Here is a 19,410-nt window from a genome sequence, read left to right as displayed (position 1 = left end):
TCCGTATTGAAATGAAACTGACTGGGACAGCTATAAAATTTTCAGCCTGTCTAAATTAGATCAGAATTAGAATTACATTTTTTCAAATTAGACTACAATTAGGAATATGGCTACACAGTTTTTTTCCCAAATTTGATTAGAATTAGAATTAGAATTACTTAATTCGCGAAAGCTTGGAAATTTAATCAAGTTCAGTTCATATCAAATCACAGTTCATCCTCATAGGAAAACCAGAAATTAGATTACAATTTAGATGAGAGCATAGAAACATTTCACAAATTAGATTAGAATTAGATTACCTGCATTTCGCTCTAAATATTCTAATTATACTACGGGAGTTATATATCTAGTTGTAAAAGTCTGCACTACACTACTCACAAAACCCCTGTGTCTACCGTGAATACCAAACTCGAATATTGGGCGTTTAGGAGTGTGTAATATTCAGTTATATTTCAAGAGCATCGTAGAGATACAGAACTACAATATACAATTGAATAATATATTCATATTGAAATAAACACGAATATTTTCGGCTGGCAATCGTCAGGGGTCATCGTCAGCAGCTATAGTAGGGGATTGTGTACTGAAGTTTCGTGTCTCGAAATGTCTCTTCAAATTCAAAACCGGCTCGCGTACGCTTCATCACCCACTGCGCAGTGCGCACTCGCGCGTCACCCTCAAACCGGGGAAATTCTCGAATCGTCCACGGCGGAATGTCGAAATTATATTTTGATGAGTCAACCGCACGATACCGCGTTGAGTCAGTGCTTTTCGGTTCTGCGCGCACCATCTCGGCTCTCCGGCGGCGATTATGCGGGGTGCGTGCCCTTTGGAACTTGTTTTCGTGACGTCACCTCCACCTTATCCGGTGGCGTAAGCCGTTAGTCAGAGGCAAGCGAAGAAACGCGCCCCGCCGCTGCTGGGATTAGTATGCGAACGGGCTGGGTTGTCGACAGTTTCCATTCAACGTAACCGTGTGTGCGCGCTCGACTATAGTTGAACTACTGTTCCGGAACTTTTCATATTTCCGAATTAGAATAACTTCTTGGAGGGACAGAACTTCAAGTATGTTCAATGTTCATATTGAAATGAACTAGAAAATTTTCGGCTGACACTCGTCAAGATAATCATCAGCCACTAGTAGAGAATTGGAAAGAACATTGTGTATCAACAATCTTATCACAAAACAGGATGTCACCGTATTAGATTACAACTAGAATTATAGCTACACAGTATTCATTCAAATTGGATTTCAGTTGGAATAACTGAATTCACAAAAACTTAAAAATGAAATTTCGAATCAGAAAGAAATGCTACAGAAATCAAGTTTGGTTCTTGTCGGAACCAAAAATTCGGTCTCGTAAGCACGAGAATGTCAAATGTCTGTACAGCGACATTCACACTGTACAGTTCTCCTATGGCATCTTCAGGAATACCATAAATTAAATTAGAATTACAATTAAAACATAGAAATACTTCACAAATTAAATTGGAATTAGATCACCGGAATCTAGCTCTAATTAGCCTCGTCACGCAACTTGAATTATTTAGTTAAATTCAATAATTCGAATTCATTAATTCCAATTCTAATCTAATTTAGAAGAAACTGCGAGACTATAGTTTTAATTTTAATCAAAATTGGAAAAGCTTGAAATTTTCTAGTTGCCTACTCTGATTTGAGGTGCCGATACCGCCGTACCGTACCGACCACAGCGTTAACGCAGTGACACATTACTCTATCTCCAATGTACTGTCGATACGATTCAGATTGAGCTCACTTAATTATTACTGCTCACTGTCAGACTTAGTAATGGCGCAAAACTCAAAAAGATCCCAATGGACGTAATATGCGGTAAAGTTTTTATGAGCGAATGTCGTCTCAAAGCCGGCAACCAGCTCGCGTATGTAAGTTGTTTCGAGTTTCCAATCAATTGTGCAGGCTGTGTGGATATTCCTCTCGTCGAAGTATTGGTGAATATAGTCTGTGAAGAATGAGCGGTATTATCCGAAGGGCGTTGAAGTATTGTTGTTAAACTATTTGAAACGTATCTGCAATTTATGAGACTATCGCATTCGCTAACGAACAGGGTTGATCAGTAAGGCATTACTTCGACATTTTGAGGCACTTGAGCTGGATTTACGTATATCCCTGCATTACATTACTAACTAGGTTTAGTATACTTACTATTTTCGACACTCCCCCCCCCCCCCTTGATGATAGTGAAAAATTTCGCACCCCCCTTTTCGTCCTATCAGAAATATTGAACCAGAATGTTTGCAATCTCAACGCGTTGTTTGGTGGCACGGACGGTGTTATGGCTGTTCATTATTCAGCCCTTCCGAAATATACAATTCGGATTATACGGAGAGCAACAAATACGAGCTGGAGGTGAATGTCGCGAAGCGCGAAAAAATTTCCAGTTTACTATTTTGTTAATCGTAATCATGTGCAATGGTAGCTCGTGTAGCACATAGATATTTTAGCGATCAAAAACCAATGGCACTGCCACACGCATTCACCAGTTACACTTCATTCAAGGACATCTTCTGGTTAGTCGGTATCAGTCTGGTAGCATCAGTGTGTGGATGTTACGACGCAAATATGACATTTCAAATCGAAATACCATTAGGATTATTGCCATTGTTGAAACGTGGAACGTTGAAAGATCCAGCACAAATTAAAGTCATTCCTAGTTCAAGAAACATCATTTCTCTCAGGCGGCTTCGCGCCTTCCTTCGGATGCTTCCACGCCTCCTATAGTTTGAGAAGCACTGCACTAAAGGCAGAAGGTTGAACTCGCCGATCTACTAAATATTAAGAAAATTTAGTCTGCGTCAGGCGCTTTCATAGTTCATAACGGGGTGGTGTTGAACTTTGAATTATAGACCTGGTAGAAAAACCAGAATCGGAAATCCCGTCACTGTCTGAATTGTCTATAAGACTTAATAATGTCTACTCTATCGTCCGGTGCTCTTATAAAAAGCAACCGCAACTTCAAGGGGGATAAAGGGATATATATCTCGCCCACACGCAGCGAAAACATAACTGCGCCATGAACTCCGGCCGTGTCGGGTAATCAGATTGTTGCATGATAAAATCGTTGCTAATTAGAGTGCTGAAATTTTACCGATTCGGCAGATTTTGTGGGGCTGGTGTTTATTGGAACGAAATAGCAATTAGGAGAGGGAAGTCAGATACCACACGATCGCAAAGTAAATCTACGCAAATTCATTTCACGAGTAATACGGTGTTGTCGTTATCAACGCATTATTGCGATAATAATATCCATTTCCTGATATAGCGTCGACTTAGCTTTGTGCAATCAGATGCCATTCAGAATGATATATGTGGTATTATTGTCGTATATACCTATTTTGTATTATGCTCAACGCCTATAGCTGAGTATGGTTTTTAATAGCGTATTATTCTTCACTTTTGTTATTGTTGTTTTTGGTTCATGGCGTTACGATTGCTATGGTCATTTACACCAGGCCGGTATTTCTAACAACGATTCCTGATCCACCAACTTCTAGCTCGACCCACCTTCGCTTTAGGTTTTTCGTCAGGCAGAGCTTACGTGGATCAGATGGCGAGGTTTTTTACTATTGCCGTGAACTTTCGACCTATTTCCAATCGCTTGCAATCTATTACTATTGATCCCGCACCTTGTTTATTTCTCCCTATTTGCGTAGCGTGGCAAAAGTTCTTTATTATTTCTTCGGTCGGGATCACATGCGCCCCGTCAGTTAAGACCCAATCGACCCCGATTTCTATTGACAAGCGAGTTGACGATCTTCAACTATCCGCCGGAATCCTGTAATCTCCGCCCGCTAACGACCCAAGCAAAGTCCAATCATGATCACGCGACTCGCTGATGTTGCAATTGCTCTGTCAGTCTTGCTCGCAGGCAATCAAGCTGATGATGGATGGAGGATAAACAAACATCTTATCAAGTTACAAGTATGCTATACGGCCCTGTTCGCTGATCGATGCAGTTCGATTTGCTTACAGACCGATCAGGCGGATGCTTATTATGCTTATCTGGGGTCCCTATACAGAACTACCGGTACATTGCGTGAATAAGTTTGGTCGAATTCAATTACTCTAATGAATGCTAGTACAATCAATGGCTTCGGGTTATATTGACACCTTATTTGAAGCTCTGAAAGATTCAAATGTTCGTAATGTATACGTTCCGAGGTCTTATTTCATGGCTACTGTCAGCGTGGTCAGTCTAGGACCACGAAACCGTTTTATGCGTTATATTGCTGTCACGCTATACCACTGTGGCGAGATAGCGTAGTAGTATAATCCACGGCTACAGCACCAATGGGTTGTCGGTTCAAGTCCATCCGAGGTCGACTCCAGAACTTCTACCTAAATGTTGCAGGTTTATCTAGGCTCCTCCTCGCCATCCGCGTAAGCGGTGTCTTACAAAAAACCGTGCTAGAAGTCGGCAGTTACGGAGTGAAAAATAATGAATATCGGCCTGGTGTACATGACCATGTAGTCGACAAACACCATGAATACCACAAACAACAACAACGTTATACCACTGGTGTCGCACCTAACTACGTACCCACGATTACGTGACTGATTAGAGATAAACGATAAGATAGACGAAAGAGCTCACATCATATGTACTGTTTGTAACATCTAATGAAATTTGGTCCTGGTGCCATAGCCATATGAAATTTGTCGAATGTAGTTTCAGAATAACAAGTCTTGTGTGGAAATCGTCGGAAATGCGTTCATAACGCGATTTTAATTGATAGAAATTTGTGATACGACTGTTGTCTTGTAGACAAACTCTGTTTCAAGTCTCTAGTAGTTGCTGACGATTACCCCTGGTGAGTGTCAGCCGAGAATATCCGGGTTTATTTCAATATCAATATATTATTCAATTGTATATTGGAGTTCTGTACCTTCAAAAAATCTCTTGATAGAAAGTGAAGACCGTTTATATCGATTCAGTTGTATTCAATTCATTCATAATTAGGAATGTCTGTAAAGGTAGAGTGAAATCTGTTTTGAATTGCTAATGTAAGAATGAAAATCGTGTCCTTACGGCGCTATTTTCGAAATGACATTAGTATCCTAATTTCCTGGCGCATTCTGTGTACTTAATATTAGCGATATCTGAGTTCAAACGCTCGCGTTCATGAATAACAAATCTTATCAAACTTGCCCCCGATAATTATCGCTTCTGCGTCAAAAATATGTGACGTGCACTGGATAGCAAACAGATGCATTGCCCGAAAACTTTCCCCTCTTCAAAATTAAACGAAGAATTTGTCATAAATCTCAGCTTTTTTCGTGAATGCGTCCGCGAAAGCAAACATTATATCAATTCTGATGGTGCCAAACGTAAGCAATGTGTATTGACATTTTGGGTTGAGAATGGGTATTGCATTCAGTCATCGCTCTTAGATTGTTACCAGTCATATATTTGATAGGTTCTAGATTGCATATTTTCACACTCGTGTATATGTGTCTTGATTGTGGAATTGTGGATCATAATCACTGTTTCATTGCTTGTCATTAAAGATTAATTGGTATTTTTTCGACCATACCTATTTCATTGCACTTTGTGACAATGCTGCGGATCACGATTTCACATAAAAGTCATTTTCACTAACGTGCGTAGCTCCGAACTACATATTTCGTGTACTGAGAGTAGACTTAACTAGATATTTCTAGTTTTTTAACTAGAGTAGTTTAGAGCGAAATGGCGGCAATGTAATTCTAGTCTAATTTGTAAATTGTGTCTTTGATCTAATTCTAATTTTAATCTCGGTTGAGAATTTTTTCTATGCTCTAACTTTAATTCTAATCTAATGTATGGTTTTCCTGTAAATGCTACCGGAGAACTATGCAGTGCGAAACGCGTCAAGCTTGCTGTACAGACATTTACCATTCTCGTTCTCATGAGAATGAATTATGACATAATATGAACTGAACTTGCTCCAACGTCCAAGTTTTCGCGAATTCAGTCATTCTAATTCTAATCTAATTTGAAAAAAAAACTGTATAGCTATAAATTTAATTCTAATCCATTTGGAAAATCTGAAAATTCTCTAGTCCAAGTCTGGCTGGGATACGGTCAATCGACGTTTACGGCCTTCGCCAGTGGAAAATAGTATCGAAACCACAATTCTAGTTGATTTAATAACTCTTAGTACAATTTCGTTAAGTCTCTAACGGCTTGACACATATCAGTAGAATTACAACTCGATTCAGATTGGAGTACCCGAATCATTGTGTCCTGCCTGGGGTATTGCGTTTATCTAATGTCGCAGCTAATTTGCAGCAGAAATCACGATCAATTCATAACTACCGTATGATTTCGATGTTCTATTTATCGCAAAAGTATCAAAATCAGACCTCACCTTGATTTGATGCACAGGTGAACAAAATGGCGGACAACCGACACTGTGCTGCAGCCAATTGAGTAACGTGGTGACGTTATTTTCGTTTTCTAGCTTGTAGAAATGTGCGTAAGAGATTGTACAAACTAGCTGGTATCGAGGCGGAATCACTTCCCCCGAACACATGTTATATGACTACACTTACATGACTTGGCATTATGACAAATAAAATGTGGTCGGCGTCGATTAACGCGTCATAATTCTGCCGCGGAACTGCACAGATTTCTGTAATTGCGCTTGTATAATGTATATCCGATTCTGTAGTGTTCTGGTTTGGTATATCTAATCTGATAAATCAACTTGAGGTTTTTTACTCAAATGAACAAAGTACGGCAGCACTATATTCACTTTATTATGTTAAATACGAGCCTAAAACTACAACTGTAAATTTTTGCGTACTTTCACGGCTTGCTCAAATGTTTATGATTTTACACTGTATCTACTTCAGAGTTTTCGAATTTTCTGGCAAAACTAGACCTTGAGTACTTACTTTTGACTTATTAGTAAATCGTTGCTTCTACCTATATGGAAATTTATGACGTTTCTATATTTTCTACTTGAATATACAACTGTCAACTGAGAATATCATTCACCTCCAGCAGTCACTTCTTGATTACAGCAACGCTGGCTACTTTGACCAGATGACCACGTCTGCGTGCAATTTCGACCGTTTCAAATCTGAATAATCTTCCCAATTTCGTTCAGCTGTGAAGTTCGGACGCATGTCGAAAAAGCAACGAGACATGCTGTTTCTGGAAGTTCTTAAGCACGGTATTCTTGACGTGACGAACGCCGCCCCAAATAATAATAATAATAACGGGCAGCAGCAGCACGCCGCGCCGCAGAATAATAACGCTAGCAACGGAATGGAACAGTACGCAGAGAGCCAGGCGTTGCTGTCAGCGAGTGCGCAGAACGGGTGAGTTGTCTTTTGCGAGTCATGTCTAGTAGCACGCAGTGTCCAGACCAAGTAACCTGGAGCCCTATTATGACCACCCGCAACGGTAAACGTATCTCCTTGTTGTCGCTAGAAAATGATCAGTATTAGAGCCTCCACATCAGTGGTCTCAACCTTTTGCGAACCGGTGGACCTTCAAACATAAAAATTGACCCAAAATGTGATTACCACAGATATCTACAACTCAAAAGCAGTATTTGAATACTTCAATTCAATGAGAAATTTACTGATGCCATTTCGATTGTTCGATTTGTTTTGCAAAAACTTTGAATTTGCTATTTGTTAATATCTATGATATTGGTAAAAGCTGCAAAATTGTACTGTCGATATTTAGCGATAAAAATACAAAACAGCATTCCTGGCTTTCACATATTACGGGTCAGATCAGATGTTTTATTTCTCTAATTAATGGACAGGCGGCCAACTTCTTGCATTTTGCAATTGAGACACACATTATAATTAGTTTGTCGTACCAGCACGAAAGTCGACATATTTCAATGACCCTGGATTCTGTAATATTATTCGAGGCGGAGGATCACTTGATTACCTCTATCTCTATGTAATTTAAATCGGGCTTTCGTCTCCTACATTTACCGTCCGCGATATAGTATTTGAGTGAGTAAGGTATGTATGATCTCATATACTCTAAGACCAATTCATTTAAAATTTATAGTTGTTTATCACGATCCTATGAACCTATAATATTGATAAAATTCCTCTTCCGTAATATTCCATGATTTCTTGAGTCCTAATGATCGCTTTTCCTCTTCATTCAGCCACCAGATCGCAGAAATCGCAGAAATGACTTCTTTCCAACATCTGCAACCAGCAGATGGAGCCAACGTATTCGTCCACGCGAACGGCCACAACGGCGCGTCTTCTCGCACAGAAATATCCCCATCCTCAATGTCAACCCCGAGTTCTTCCGGAACCCCTATGCACGGCCAAGAACAACGTCTCGTATTGCGTCACGCGACTGCTGCGTCTCCTGATGATATTCATAGAATGAGCGAGGAGTTTAGGCGTTACAGAATCAGCAATGGCGATGTTAATCATAATCAAGCTCAGCATTCGCGTGGGGCGCGGCACAGGAATTCGCCGACTTCAGAGTATTCAGCGCACAATGGTAAGGTGATGATTCTAAGCATGATATCGTACGCGCATGAAGACTTGGACAACCAGATAATTCTAGTAATAATTCAAGTTGCATAATTATACTGATTAGATCGAAATGCTGGTAATATAAATGCTAGTTTGATTCTAATTTTAATTCTAATCTAATTTCTGATTTTCCTGAAAAGCACAAGCAGAGTTATCGTCGTAAATTTCTCCTACAAGTAGATCCAGTAATGTACAAGTGAGTTTAAAAATGATTATTCTAGGCCTGGTTTGGCGAGAAAAACAGAAAACTATGAAGTATATAGCCACCTGAGTAAGCCGGTCAAGTAGGCAAAATCTACTTGAGTACTTCTAAAGTAGAAGTAATTCGTTACCGACCACCTGGCTATGACACGCGCAGTTGAACGACTAGAAAATTTTCTGTTTTTCCAAATTACTTCTATAGCTACATAGTTCTTTCCAAATCAGATATGTAGAATTTCCGAATTCGCAAAAACTAGGAAATTGAATTAAATTCCAAATTAGAAGGAACACACGACAAAACCAAGATTAGTTCAAATCAAGTCATTGTCCATACTCATTAACACTAGAATTACAAATGCCTGTACACCAAGATTGGCTTGCATCGGGCTATTCACCTGTAGCATTTTCCGGAAAACCATAAATTAGATTAGAACTAAAATGAGAGGATAGAAACATTTGATTAGCAGCTTCTCGCTTTAACCAGTCTAATGAGACTGCAATTGTCTGGTTGTCCAAGTCTGATGTTGGTGCGAGTCTAGTTGCTGCAAATCGGTTGCATGCCGCCATATGAACCAGTGGGTTGTGAATCTACCACGTAAACACGAGTAGCTTTCCATAATTGAGATTTGTTGCCATCAAGGATTCTCGTTGTTATTCAGAATCCCTGAGGAACAATGTGATCGAAGCCTTCAACCAAACGTGTCTGCACAGCCGTACGAAGCTGGCCGTGCTGTCGTCGCGCGTTAACAGCCCGAATGAGGTCGAGAAAATGAAGAGAACGGTAATCAAATTCAGCATTGTTTACATTTCGTTCAATACCCTTCCTAGCTTCTGGTAAACGAAGACCATTGACCCATATTGGCGTTCTTAATCCTTTATGTAACTTAATCTTGTGTTGCAATGAAATCTTGCAACAATCTCTCAGATGAAACGATACACAGGAAACGGCGTGCGATCAAATCGGCGTAACTTTGTAACGTAGTTTGACACCTAGCGGCACTTGACCTACTAACGCGAACGTTCGATCAATTTCTAGTTATTTCCGTTATGCTATCTACATCAAGTTGACATTATCTTCTATTGCTTTCCGTCTAGTGTGCAGTGTGCACTCTTGTTATTTCTATGTTCTAGGACTGTTGGAGGTATGATTGTAAGACAACTCAAAAGTCATTTCCACTCCGTACTGTATCTTTCCATTGTTTGGCAATATTTTGGTTGTTCGTTGTTGATTGTTGATGTACATTGCACAATGTTGTTTTCAATTCTCTAGACCAGTTGTTGTTGATAACAATCAACAATCGTATTTGAATGTTCTTTTCAATTCTCTACCCCTGACGAATGTCAGTCGAAAACAAACGTGTTTATTTCAATATCAATATACTATTCACTTCATTGTTTCGTGGTTTTGAATTGATGGAGTTGATTCTGGGGAGTCAAACCTCGGTTTTTAGTAGGCCCTGTTAGGCACATGCCTTGTCTACTTTAGCGGATTGAACTAAATTGCATGCCACCTGGGACCCAATCCTTTACCCTATCATCAGGTATAGATACTTCGATCCTCCACTGGTATATGCTATTCGACGGATAAGTATCTATCTCATCTTGCGTGATGACTTGAGACAAGCGGTCACAGCCAGCACCTTGCGATTTGTTATAATGTGGATGTAGTTATTCATTTCTATCTTGACAAAATTGACCCAAAATCAGTACCGTTACGTATATCCGATGATATCGGGTGTTCGAAATATTGTTTCCAGACGGAATATTACTTAGTACTGTTACGATAATGCCTTTTCCCTCCTTGCTTAACGACCATGCGACATAATCCTCAAACCTCTGGAACGTAATCCGGCGGTGAAGCCTGACGGAAGTAGCTGCAAAACAATAAGATTCGCACAGCAGGAAATAAAACAACAACACATTTCCCATGCGATATTGAATTTCGTAGTCAGTTCTTTTTGACGAAGCATAGGATTTAGATAAAAGTGTGTCAAGACGCGAATATATTATTGAAATGATCGCGGAGCGTCGGTAAACAACTTGGTCGAATGGTTTTCGTCGCGGCATTCGAGAATAAGAAATTATGTCCACAATTTCATATAATGTTTCGTATAATGTTTCACAGAACGGCTCTAACTATGAATAAGACAGGTCTGTACTTATAGTTAGGGCTTGCTTGCCATGTCGAGTGCCTGCCTGCCTTCGAGTCGAATATTCGAGTTCACTGCTGATGATGACTTTATAACTGTATTAATTATTTGGAAAGTTCAAATATGCACAAAAAGAATGTCATGCCAGTTTCACATCACGTCAAAGACGATTTGCTACTTTTCCGACCATACCTATTTCGTTGCACTTTGTGACAATACTTTCGGTTGATCAGGACTTCACAGATATGTTAATTGTACTAACGTCCGTAGCTTTGCACCACATGTGTCGTATGATGCGATGCGGCCAATCGAGATTCATAACCTTCCATAGTGAGAAATAGTATCGAAAATATAATTCTTGCTGATATATTAACTTTCTGTGGCTAGGAGCGTGTAATTTCAGGACTCGAAAAATTCATTACTAAATACTTGACTCAAATCATTAGAATTAATACTCAAATCAATGTGATCAGCCCTACTTATAGTAACGGCTGATTTGGTAATTGTAAAGTTGGTCTTGCGTTCTCGTGCGAGTCAATGAGAAATTGAATATCTTGCTGCTACAAAGTGTCAACTATCAATGTCTTGTTTGCATTACTATCTACTTTACATTGTATTAGGGTCCTTAGCACCTATTACATGTCAGAATTCGCTATGGACACTTGTATAGTAGCAATCTTCTTGTACCACTGCATTTCCACGACCATGTAAAACAACCAATCCCTGCTGTGTTAGTACATTTTCCCACCTTGTGATACGAGCTGTATCTTTCTCCGTTAACCGTATGTATCTCTACATCACGTACAAGGTACATATATTTCGTTCATCCGGTTTGGACGTTGAATTTACCATCCGTGTATAAATGTAGAAATGATGAATTTATCATTGCATTGCTTGTATCGTCATGTATATTTGAAGAGCTTCTTGGAGGTACAGAACTTCAATATACAATTGAATAGTATATTCATATTGAAATGAACCCGAATATTTTCGGCTGACACTCGTCAGGGGTAATCGTCAGCAACTAGTAGAGAATTGGAAAGAACATTGTATATCAACAATCGTATTGTATCATGCATATTTGTAGTATAATTTGCATTGCAGTAGTATTGACACCACCCCAAAGTGTCAAGTATATGCAATACTGGAAATCCCTACATAGTAATCATTACGGGCCCCTAGTAACCACTCTTCCCCGATGAGCGTATGCCGTATGAGATTACCTACATCACGATTCACTTCCCCCGAGGCCGCTGTGTTCTGCTTGATGTTACCGAGACCATGGAGGTATATTTGAATATTCATATTGAAATAAACCCGAATGTTTTCGGCTGACACTCGTCAGGGGTAATCGTCAGCAAGTAGCAGAGATGAAATAACATTGTGTATCAACAATCGTATCATACGTATCGTACGATTGTTGATATACATTGTTCTTTCCAATTCTCTACTAGTTGCTGACGATTACCCCTGACGAGGAGGCCTATCAGCCGAAAATATTCGGGCTTAATTCAATGTCAATACATTATTTAATTGTATATTGAAGTTCTGTACTTCCAAGAAGCTGTTTCGAAACATATTCCTCCCCAATCACAGAACAAGAGATCGATGTGGGAGGCGTGTACGTCCGAATTCGTGACGGCGACCCGCAGCATCATCGAGTTCGCCAAGAAAATTGTCGTTTTCAAAGAGCTCTCGCAGAACGACCAGATCGCTTTAGTGACGCCAGGTATTTACCCCGGCCATGGCGAAGATACTGACGTGTGTAGAGCCTCACAGCAGTTTTGGCACATGGAATTTTTGTGTCTGATTACGTTTGAAAAAAATTGAATAGGAACGTTTGGACTTTGTACAAAACCGATTGCTTTCACTTTTCTAATTATTAATATGTCAGTGACGTCATATTTGGTGATAGGGTGGTTGATATATTAAGTTCTTTTCAATTCTTTGCTAGTTTCTGACGATTACCCCTGACGAGTGTCAGCCGAACATGTTCGGGTTTATTTCAATATTAATATATCATTCAATTATTATCATGCATGTATGACATCCTACCTATACGGTATGTATTGTCACGCACGTACGAAAACAATCAGAATCATTTGGTCGAATCTGCAATTTACCGCTGTGTTTTAGGAGCGTTCGACATGTTGCTGGTGTTCATGGCGAGGGCTTTCAACTACCGAAACGAAACTGTGCTTTTCCGGGGCTCGTTTACTTCGCTTGTGTCGTTCCAAGCGCTGGGTGAGTGGATGATTCTAGTTGTCCAATTCGACTAATTCTAATCTAATCTGCGAAATGTTTATGCTGCAATTATAATTCTAATCCAATTTCTGGTTTTCCTGAAAACGCTAGAGTAGAGCTGTATAGTGCGAAACGAGCCAAGCTTACCGTACAGACATTATTGTCACTCTCCTGCTTCTGGGAACTAACTGATATGAACTGTACTTGATGTTGTTGTGTTTCCTTCCCATTTGTCGTCGAGTCCACAGTTATTTCTCGAGTTCAAAACTGCTTTCAGGCTGCGATGATCTGATCGCGATTATCTTCGAGTGCGGCCGTCGACTCTCGAGACTGAACATGAACGACGAGGAGCTGGCGTTATTCTCATGTGCAATATTGATAACTGCAGGTGATGTGACGAATTCCTTTTGCAACTGAAGCAGCAGGCCTAAGATCGCTTTTGGAATCACGAGGCTTATAGCGTAACAGTTCATCGGGAAATGTATTCAGCGGGCCAATATAGACCCGCGGCGGATAGTAATCGGTAGTAATTAAGTGTGTCGACGCGATATCTTCAGGTGGCGTCTTAGACTTGGAGGATTGTGCTGACGCGATGTTAGAAAAAAATGGTTCTAATTACCCTTCTAGGTTGTAACGACGAAAAATATGCTGAAGCAATCATTGGAAAGTTAAGTTTAATGGAAAATTCGATGCTGCCGTTTTATATTACATGTGAATACCTGGTAAATGTCGCAAATGTCCAAATTTACAAAACTTGATAAATTTTCTTCCTATTCATACATAACTGATCCTAAACGAGTTGTAAGATACTTATAAACAGTTTTTTATAACAATTTGAGATTGCAGCATTGTGATGAGGTTTGTAAGTCAGTGAACTCTATATTACGATACGATGCAGATTAGTACGTTCCAAATCTCTAAATCAATCTTGAATTTGATGTTTCATTTGTCTGATTAATGGACACAAGTACTGTTCTTAGATCCCCATCACTCACTAATCGAATTGATTTTGCATTTATCCATGCACTGCGCGCTATTGCAGTGTATTTGAAGGTCTATTGGGCGCTGGATATAAGTCCGTTTGTAAAACCGGCATTTGAGAAGACACAATGTAATTTGGCGCAATTGTTGAGCCTTCGGGATCAGGTAATTGTGTGAGAATGTGACAAAATCTTCTTTAATCCCACAGAGCGCGATAAAATTTATAACACTAATCGACTTCCATGTTATTTTCCAGATCGCCCTCAGCTTAGTTCTCGTGATATTATCGCTGATTTGCATCGTAGGCTTATTTCTCTTCTTCGCCAATCTTTGCAAGCCACACATCCTGACGATCCCGCCATCATTGAGAAGGTGATTTATAGCGTACGGTTACCATACGTCCTCTTTTAAGAGGATTGTCCTTCGACTGAGATACAGTAAATCAGCACAGAAGTAACGCTGCGGCGGCTACTTCCGGAGCTGGTCCGGAAAGTTAACCTTATTTTAGTCAACCGACTACGAAGTGCAAAAATAAATTTATCATTTCTTCAGGATTTTACTCCGGTATTGCAAGTCTGAAAGTGTAGATAAAGTGTCCTCTTTTCTCATTTCCAAAATATGGTAACCCTATTATAGCGATACCTTGATATCTTGGTAATCGGTGACTTGCGCTACAGATTTACATTTGTCAACGCTTTTAGCTACTGGTTGCCCGGCGTTGCGTAATATTGTTCCATTTACTGCTAGCATCGTTATAAACATATAATGCTAGCTAAATTCTGTGCCACGTATTTCATCATGTGTCTAGCTAGCCACTAGTTTTCGTCAGTCGCTATGTTATATTCAACAGTAACTAATCCTAAATCACTTGTCCTCACCAGGTCCTAGACACCATCCGTCTCATCCGTCGTGCGTACGACATCCACGCCGTGTACGCCCGCAAAATCGTCGAGGAATTTCCCGGCATCACCCTACCCAGCCTCTACTGTGAACTCTTCAAGTTACCCTACAGCGCAGCGAGCGACGGCGACTACGCAGACATGTCGCCCATGTGTTCACAGCATCGCACAGAATCGCTCATGCAGCAATCCCGACGCAACCCAATAGATTTACAATTACAAGCAGGACTAAGAGATATGTCATCTGCTAGTGGCAGTAATTCGCACATGCAGAGACACGTTGTAAACTTAACATCACACGATGTCCTTAGAAATTCGCCTAGATCACACGCGCATAATCATACACAGTCTACAGATTTTGTCTACAAGACAGAGCCTTACACTTCTTGCGAAGATGTAGACTTGTCTGTTGCTTTACGCGTTACGGGCGATGTTGAAAGACAATCGCCTGCACAATCTTACTGTGAAGGTGCGATGGCTTTGGAGCCTTTTACCGGGCATGGTAGAAGCGATTCTAGTAACTCATCATCGTCTGGAAATGATGCTAACAGTTGTTCTTTACCAGTTCCGGATGCGGACGTGAATTTCCCGCGTGATTTCGACGAAGACATCAACATAGCTCTGACTACGTTCGCCAGAAACGGCGAGTTTGAGGCTATGTACCGCGATCCTCATTACAACCAAATGCAGGCTATGTCAAGCGATAGCTTACTCCCTGTTCAGATGTACACAGCGAACGTGCATAGCATCACGCCTGTAAATACAGGCGCTAGTAATAACGTACAGATGCCTAGACATGATAGCCATGTTAAGCTTGAAAATGGGTCGCAATCGCCTATGGACTTGAGGCAACTTGACGATGGGCGTAATGGGAATTTGAGCGGTTAAGAAAGAGATTGTTATTGCGCTAGCCTTGAAAAGCGTTAGCGAGCATTGCTCTTTTTACTGCTTACTTACTCTGACTTATCGTGATTTTCCAATATTTGAGCGTGCGACGAAATGAAAAGTGGCAGCGTAGCATGCGATATCATAGATTCAAAAATGTCAATTTCAATAGGCAACCTAGCAACTTAACCAGAGATGGTTTCCGTTGGGTTGACTTTTTTAGTCAACTTACGCGTGATATGCAGAATAAGCGGTCATCACGTGCATTTTTCGGCCGTGTTAGTTACGTATATCTCACTGGACGTTCTAACATTATCGCCCCCACTTGTATTTTTGCCCCCTTGTTTCTCAAAATCGCCCACGTTGAAAACCACTGGATTAGATGGTTGTTAACTGTTGCAAATCTATCAAGAATGATTTCACGTTACTACCTGGCAAAATGCAATGCGTAAGTGACGTTGCTTTTGTATTTCATGAAGTGAAAACTACGAAAATATATGCTTTCAGTTGCTGACCATCTCTGTACCGAACGCCGTCTTACAACGTCACGCGACTTAAATGACGTTCCTTTGCAATAAGATTCGAAAATTCAGTCAATCCGTTAGGCCTTCCAACTAAACTACGATGACATCGAGATTGCTGATTGCTTATCTCTGTAAGACTTTGCAAGCGACTTCTGACAAAAATTTAGTTATTATTATGTAGTTATCTTAACACATTTTTGCGCCGTTGAATTCCTGCTCTGTACCATGCTGCTACCAAGCGATTAAAATCTAACTATACCTTACTTGAAATCGTCAGTTGAAGCTGCGTACTCGAGACTTGTCAGTCCCTATTCTGTCGGGCATGCAAATACTTTATTCGTGTAAATAATAATAATCTATTTTGTACTACCGGTGCCTTCCGTAATGCGCCGCGCTTGCCTGCCTTGCCCGCCTTGAGAATTCTTGTCAATCCGAATCCGTGTGCTAGAATTTTGAATGCGTTTGTCTTCCCTAGTCTGTTGTGTGTCCGTCTGCCTTTGATATTCAATTGATATTATCCGCATTGCTAGCGTGATATTTGATACATGTGCGAGTAAGTTGATAGCTGTTTGTATATTCCGTGTATAACCCGACTCGATACGAATCAATGTATTGGAATAAGCCATTTGCAGTCTTGTAGTACGATATTATCACCTCACATTTTTGTAGGACTGTGCAAAATCGAGTACCTGAGCGATCCTGTTAGAGTTCGAGCCGATTATCCGAGCATTCATGATGATTTCATAACAGTATGAAAGATACGGAAAGTTCATATATGTGCCTTTTATTCCACCACAAAGAATATAATGCAAAATTTTACAACATATAATGGATCATGTGATACATTTTCGACCATACCGATTTCACTGCGCTTGCCAATGATGTGGGTTGATCAAGACTTCACATATATGCCTTTTTAATAACACGTCCGTAGCTTTATACTACATGCTTCGTATGCTGCGATGCGCCCAATCGAGGTTTCAAGGCTTCCACAGTGGAAAATAGTATTGGAACTATAATTCTCGTCGATAATAAACTCTTTGTGGCAACGAACTTGCATTTTCAGTACTCGAAATAATCATGTCTCACTAATCGATTCGAGTCATTGGAATTAATACTGAATTCAGGATCGAGTGCTCGAATCATTGTGCAGTGTGCACGGCCCTACTTTTCAGGCGTCTTCTGCGGATCGGAGCAAAATGGTTATATTTCATTACGTAATTAGAGATTAAAAAACCCTTCTGATGAAAATCTTATCGAGTCGTACGCTTTTCATTGAGTTGAATTTAGCCGTCAGCCAATATTTTTACCAGTCTAATATGCTTTTTTACTATAGCTTTTTTAATGCTATTGCTGCAATCCTGTTCGCTCGATTTCATATTTGCGCCACTCCATGACTTTATTGCGTCAGGGTGACTTATTGTGACGTCACTGTTATACTACGAGATATAGCGTCATTTACGGTGTAGCCGACGGACGCAGTTTTCGCCAAATTGCATCGCGTTTGTATAAAGTCATAGCTGCATATTAGTTTGGTTATTTTTATGTTGACTTTGTCGCGTCATATGAATAAACGATTTGTCGGCAATTGCTTTTCGTGGAACGCCAGACGACTCGCGCAACAACGGTAGGGTTACCATATTTTGAGATCCGAAAATAAGGACGCTGTTCAAAAATTGTGAAAGCTCCAGCACCGGAAAAGAAAACTGGTGATTTTAAAAGCCACCGATGGTACTGTCTTGACTAAAAACGTCGTCATTTCAGCTCGACTCTCGAATTACCCGCTAACCCGTTGACTAAAAAAATAGGTCTCGATTTCCGTCTTACCCGATTCTTTACGAAATTCTGACGTTCGGGGTCTAGTTTGTGATACCATTTTAATATTCTTTCTAGAAAAAAGAGGACAAATTCTCAAAAAGGGGACATTTAGGCGCCCTTCGAAGATGCTTTCAATTTATTGAAAAAAGATGACAATCCTCTTAAAAGAGGGCGTATGGTAACTCCAAACATCGGTTCATTAAAACCAACTTTCTCCAGGCTGTGATAATTGTAAGGAAACTTCTTATCAGCACCGTGACAAGACTAGATATAACAATAAAGCAAGAACATAAAAAACGATTTAACTCAAGGCTAAATATCATGAATTACGCAATATATCCATACTTAATGTACAAACTACTGGATTCTCAAAATGCGCAACTAACCAGATTCGATTTCCAAGCAACTAATACGAATTACCAAATTTCAAATTAGTTGATAATAAATTAGGGATATACAATCGGCATTTGAAAAGGGCCGGGGTTTTGAATTTGAAATAGAAGGGGATTCGACCCCGAAAATACACCCCCTAACTTCAGCACTGTTCGTGGTGATGACTGTGAGCTATAAATGGAACATCAGAACAGAAAGACGACCTGTAGTCGTGGCTTAATGGTGGTCCATCATTGATATCACATATCTGTCGGTCAGGAACACAAAACAACGAAAAACTGCTGGTTCTGGCATAAATCTGTAAAAAAAACAGTAAAGTGTAAAACGGCAACACTAGTACAGAATCGGGAGCACCTGTAATTTGCAGCTAGGCAACAAGGCGTGTCATTTTCCATAGAAAACGCCCTGATTACTGACCCATCCCGCCATGATCTCCCCAGCAAGCGAATTTGTTTTGATGACCAGAAGGTTTATTTAATTGAATGATGCAAATAGAATCGACCTGGTGCACAGGGCCATTGCTGCCGAGCACCATAATTCATGCAACAACAACAACGCGTATACGCAATAGTACAACGGCAGTACAACAGCTAGATCCGATACCAGACCGAACTCTCAATATGAAGATATATGAGTTGAAACTGAAATTTCCGACAAAATGTCAAACGAAACCTCTGTGCTCTACAGATACGTAGTTTCAAATCCGTGGGCCCAGAGATGCCACTGGGATATTTCGGAGGAACCCAGAAGTGGACGCTAAATAAACC

General features: G+C 40.2%; 1 protein-coding gene across 1 annotated transcript in view; it reads left to right on the top strand.

Annotated features, from left to right (window-relative positions):
• The window catches only part of LOC145457252 (uncharacterized), a 37,054-nt gene extending 19,034 nt beyond the window's left edge, over positions 1-18,020 (top strand). Inside the window, exons 4-11 of the mRNA XM_080335439.1 lie at positions 7,135-7,348; positions 8,164-8,513; positions 9,409-9,530; positions 12,496-12,628; positions 13,036-13,143; positions 13,421-13,531; positions 14,381-14,496; positions 15,006-18,020. Coding sequence (XP_080191565.1) covers positions 7,135-7,348; positions 8,164-8,513; positions 9,409-9,530; positions 12,496-12,628; positions 13,036-13,143; positions 13,421-13,531; positions 14,381-14,496; positions 15,006-15,911 — 2,060 coding nt within the window. The 3' untranslated portion in view covers positions 15,912-18,020. The remainder of the gene's footprint in view (positions 1-7,134; positions 7,349-8,163; positions 8,514-9,408; positions 9,531-12,495; positions 12,629-13,035; positions 13,144-13,420; positions 13,532-14,380; positions 14,497-15,005) is intronic.
• Positions 18,021-19,410: the final 1,390 nt, after the last annotated feature.

This window comes from Botryllus schlosseri, chromosome 15 (genome assembly GCF_051294905.1).
Source record: "Botryllus schlosseri isolate E-star chromosome 15, Bs_hap1, whole genome shotgun sequence".
NCBI lineage: Eukaryota > Metazoa > Chordata > Ascidiacea > Stolidobranchia > Styelidae > Botryllus > Botryllus schlosseri.
Note: the sequence above shows the minus strand (reverse complement) of the source record. Positions and strands in the feature narration are given on the sequence as shown.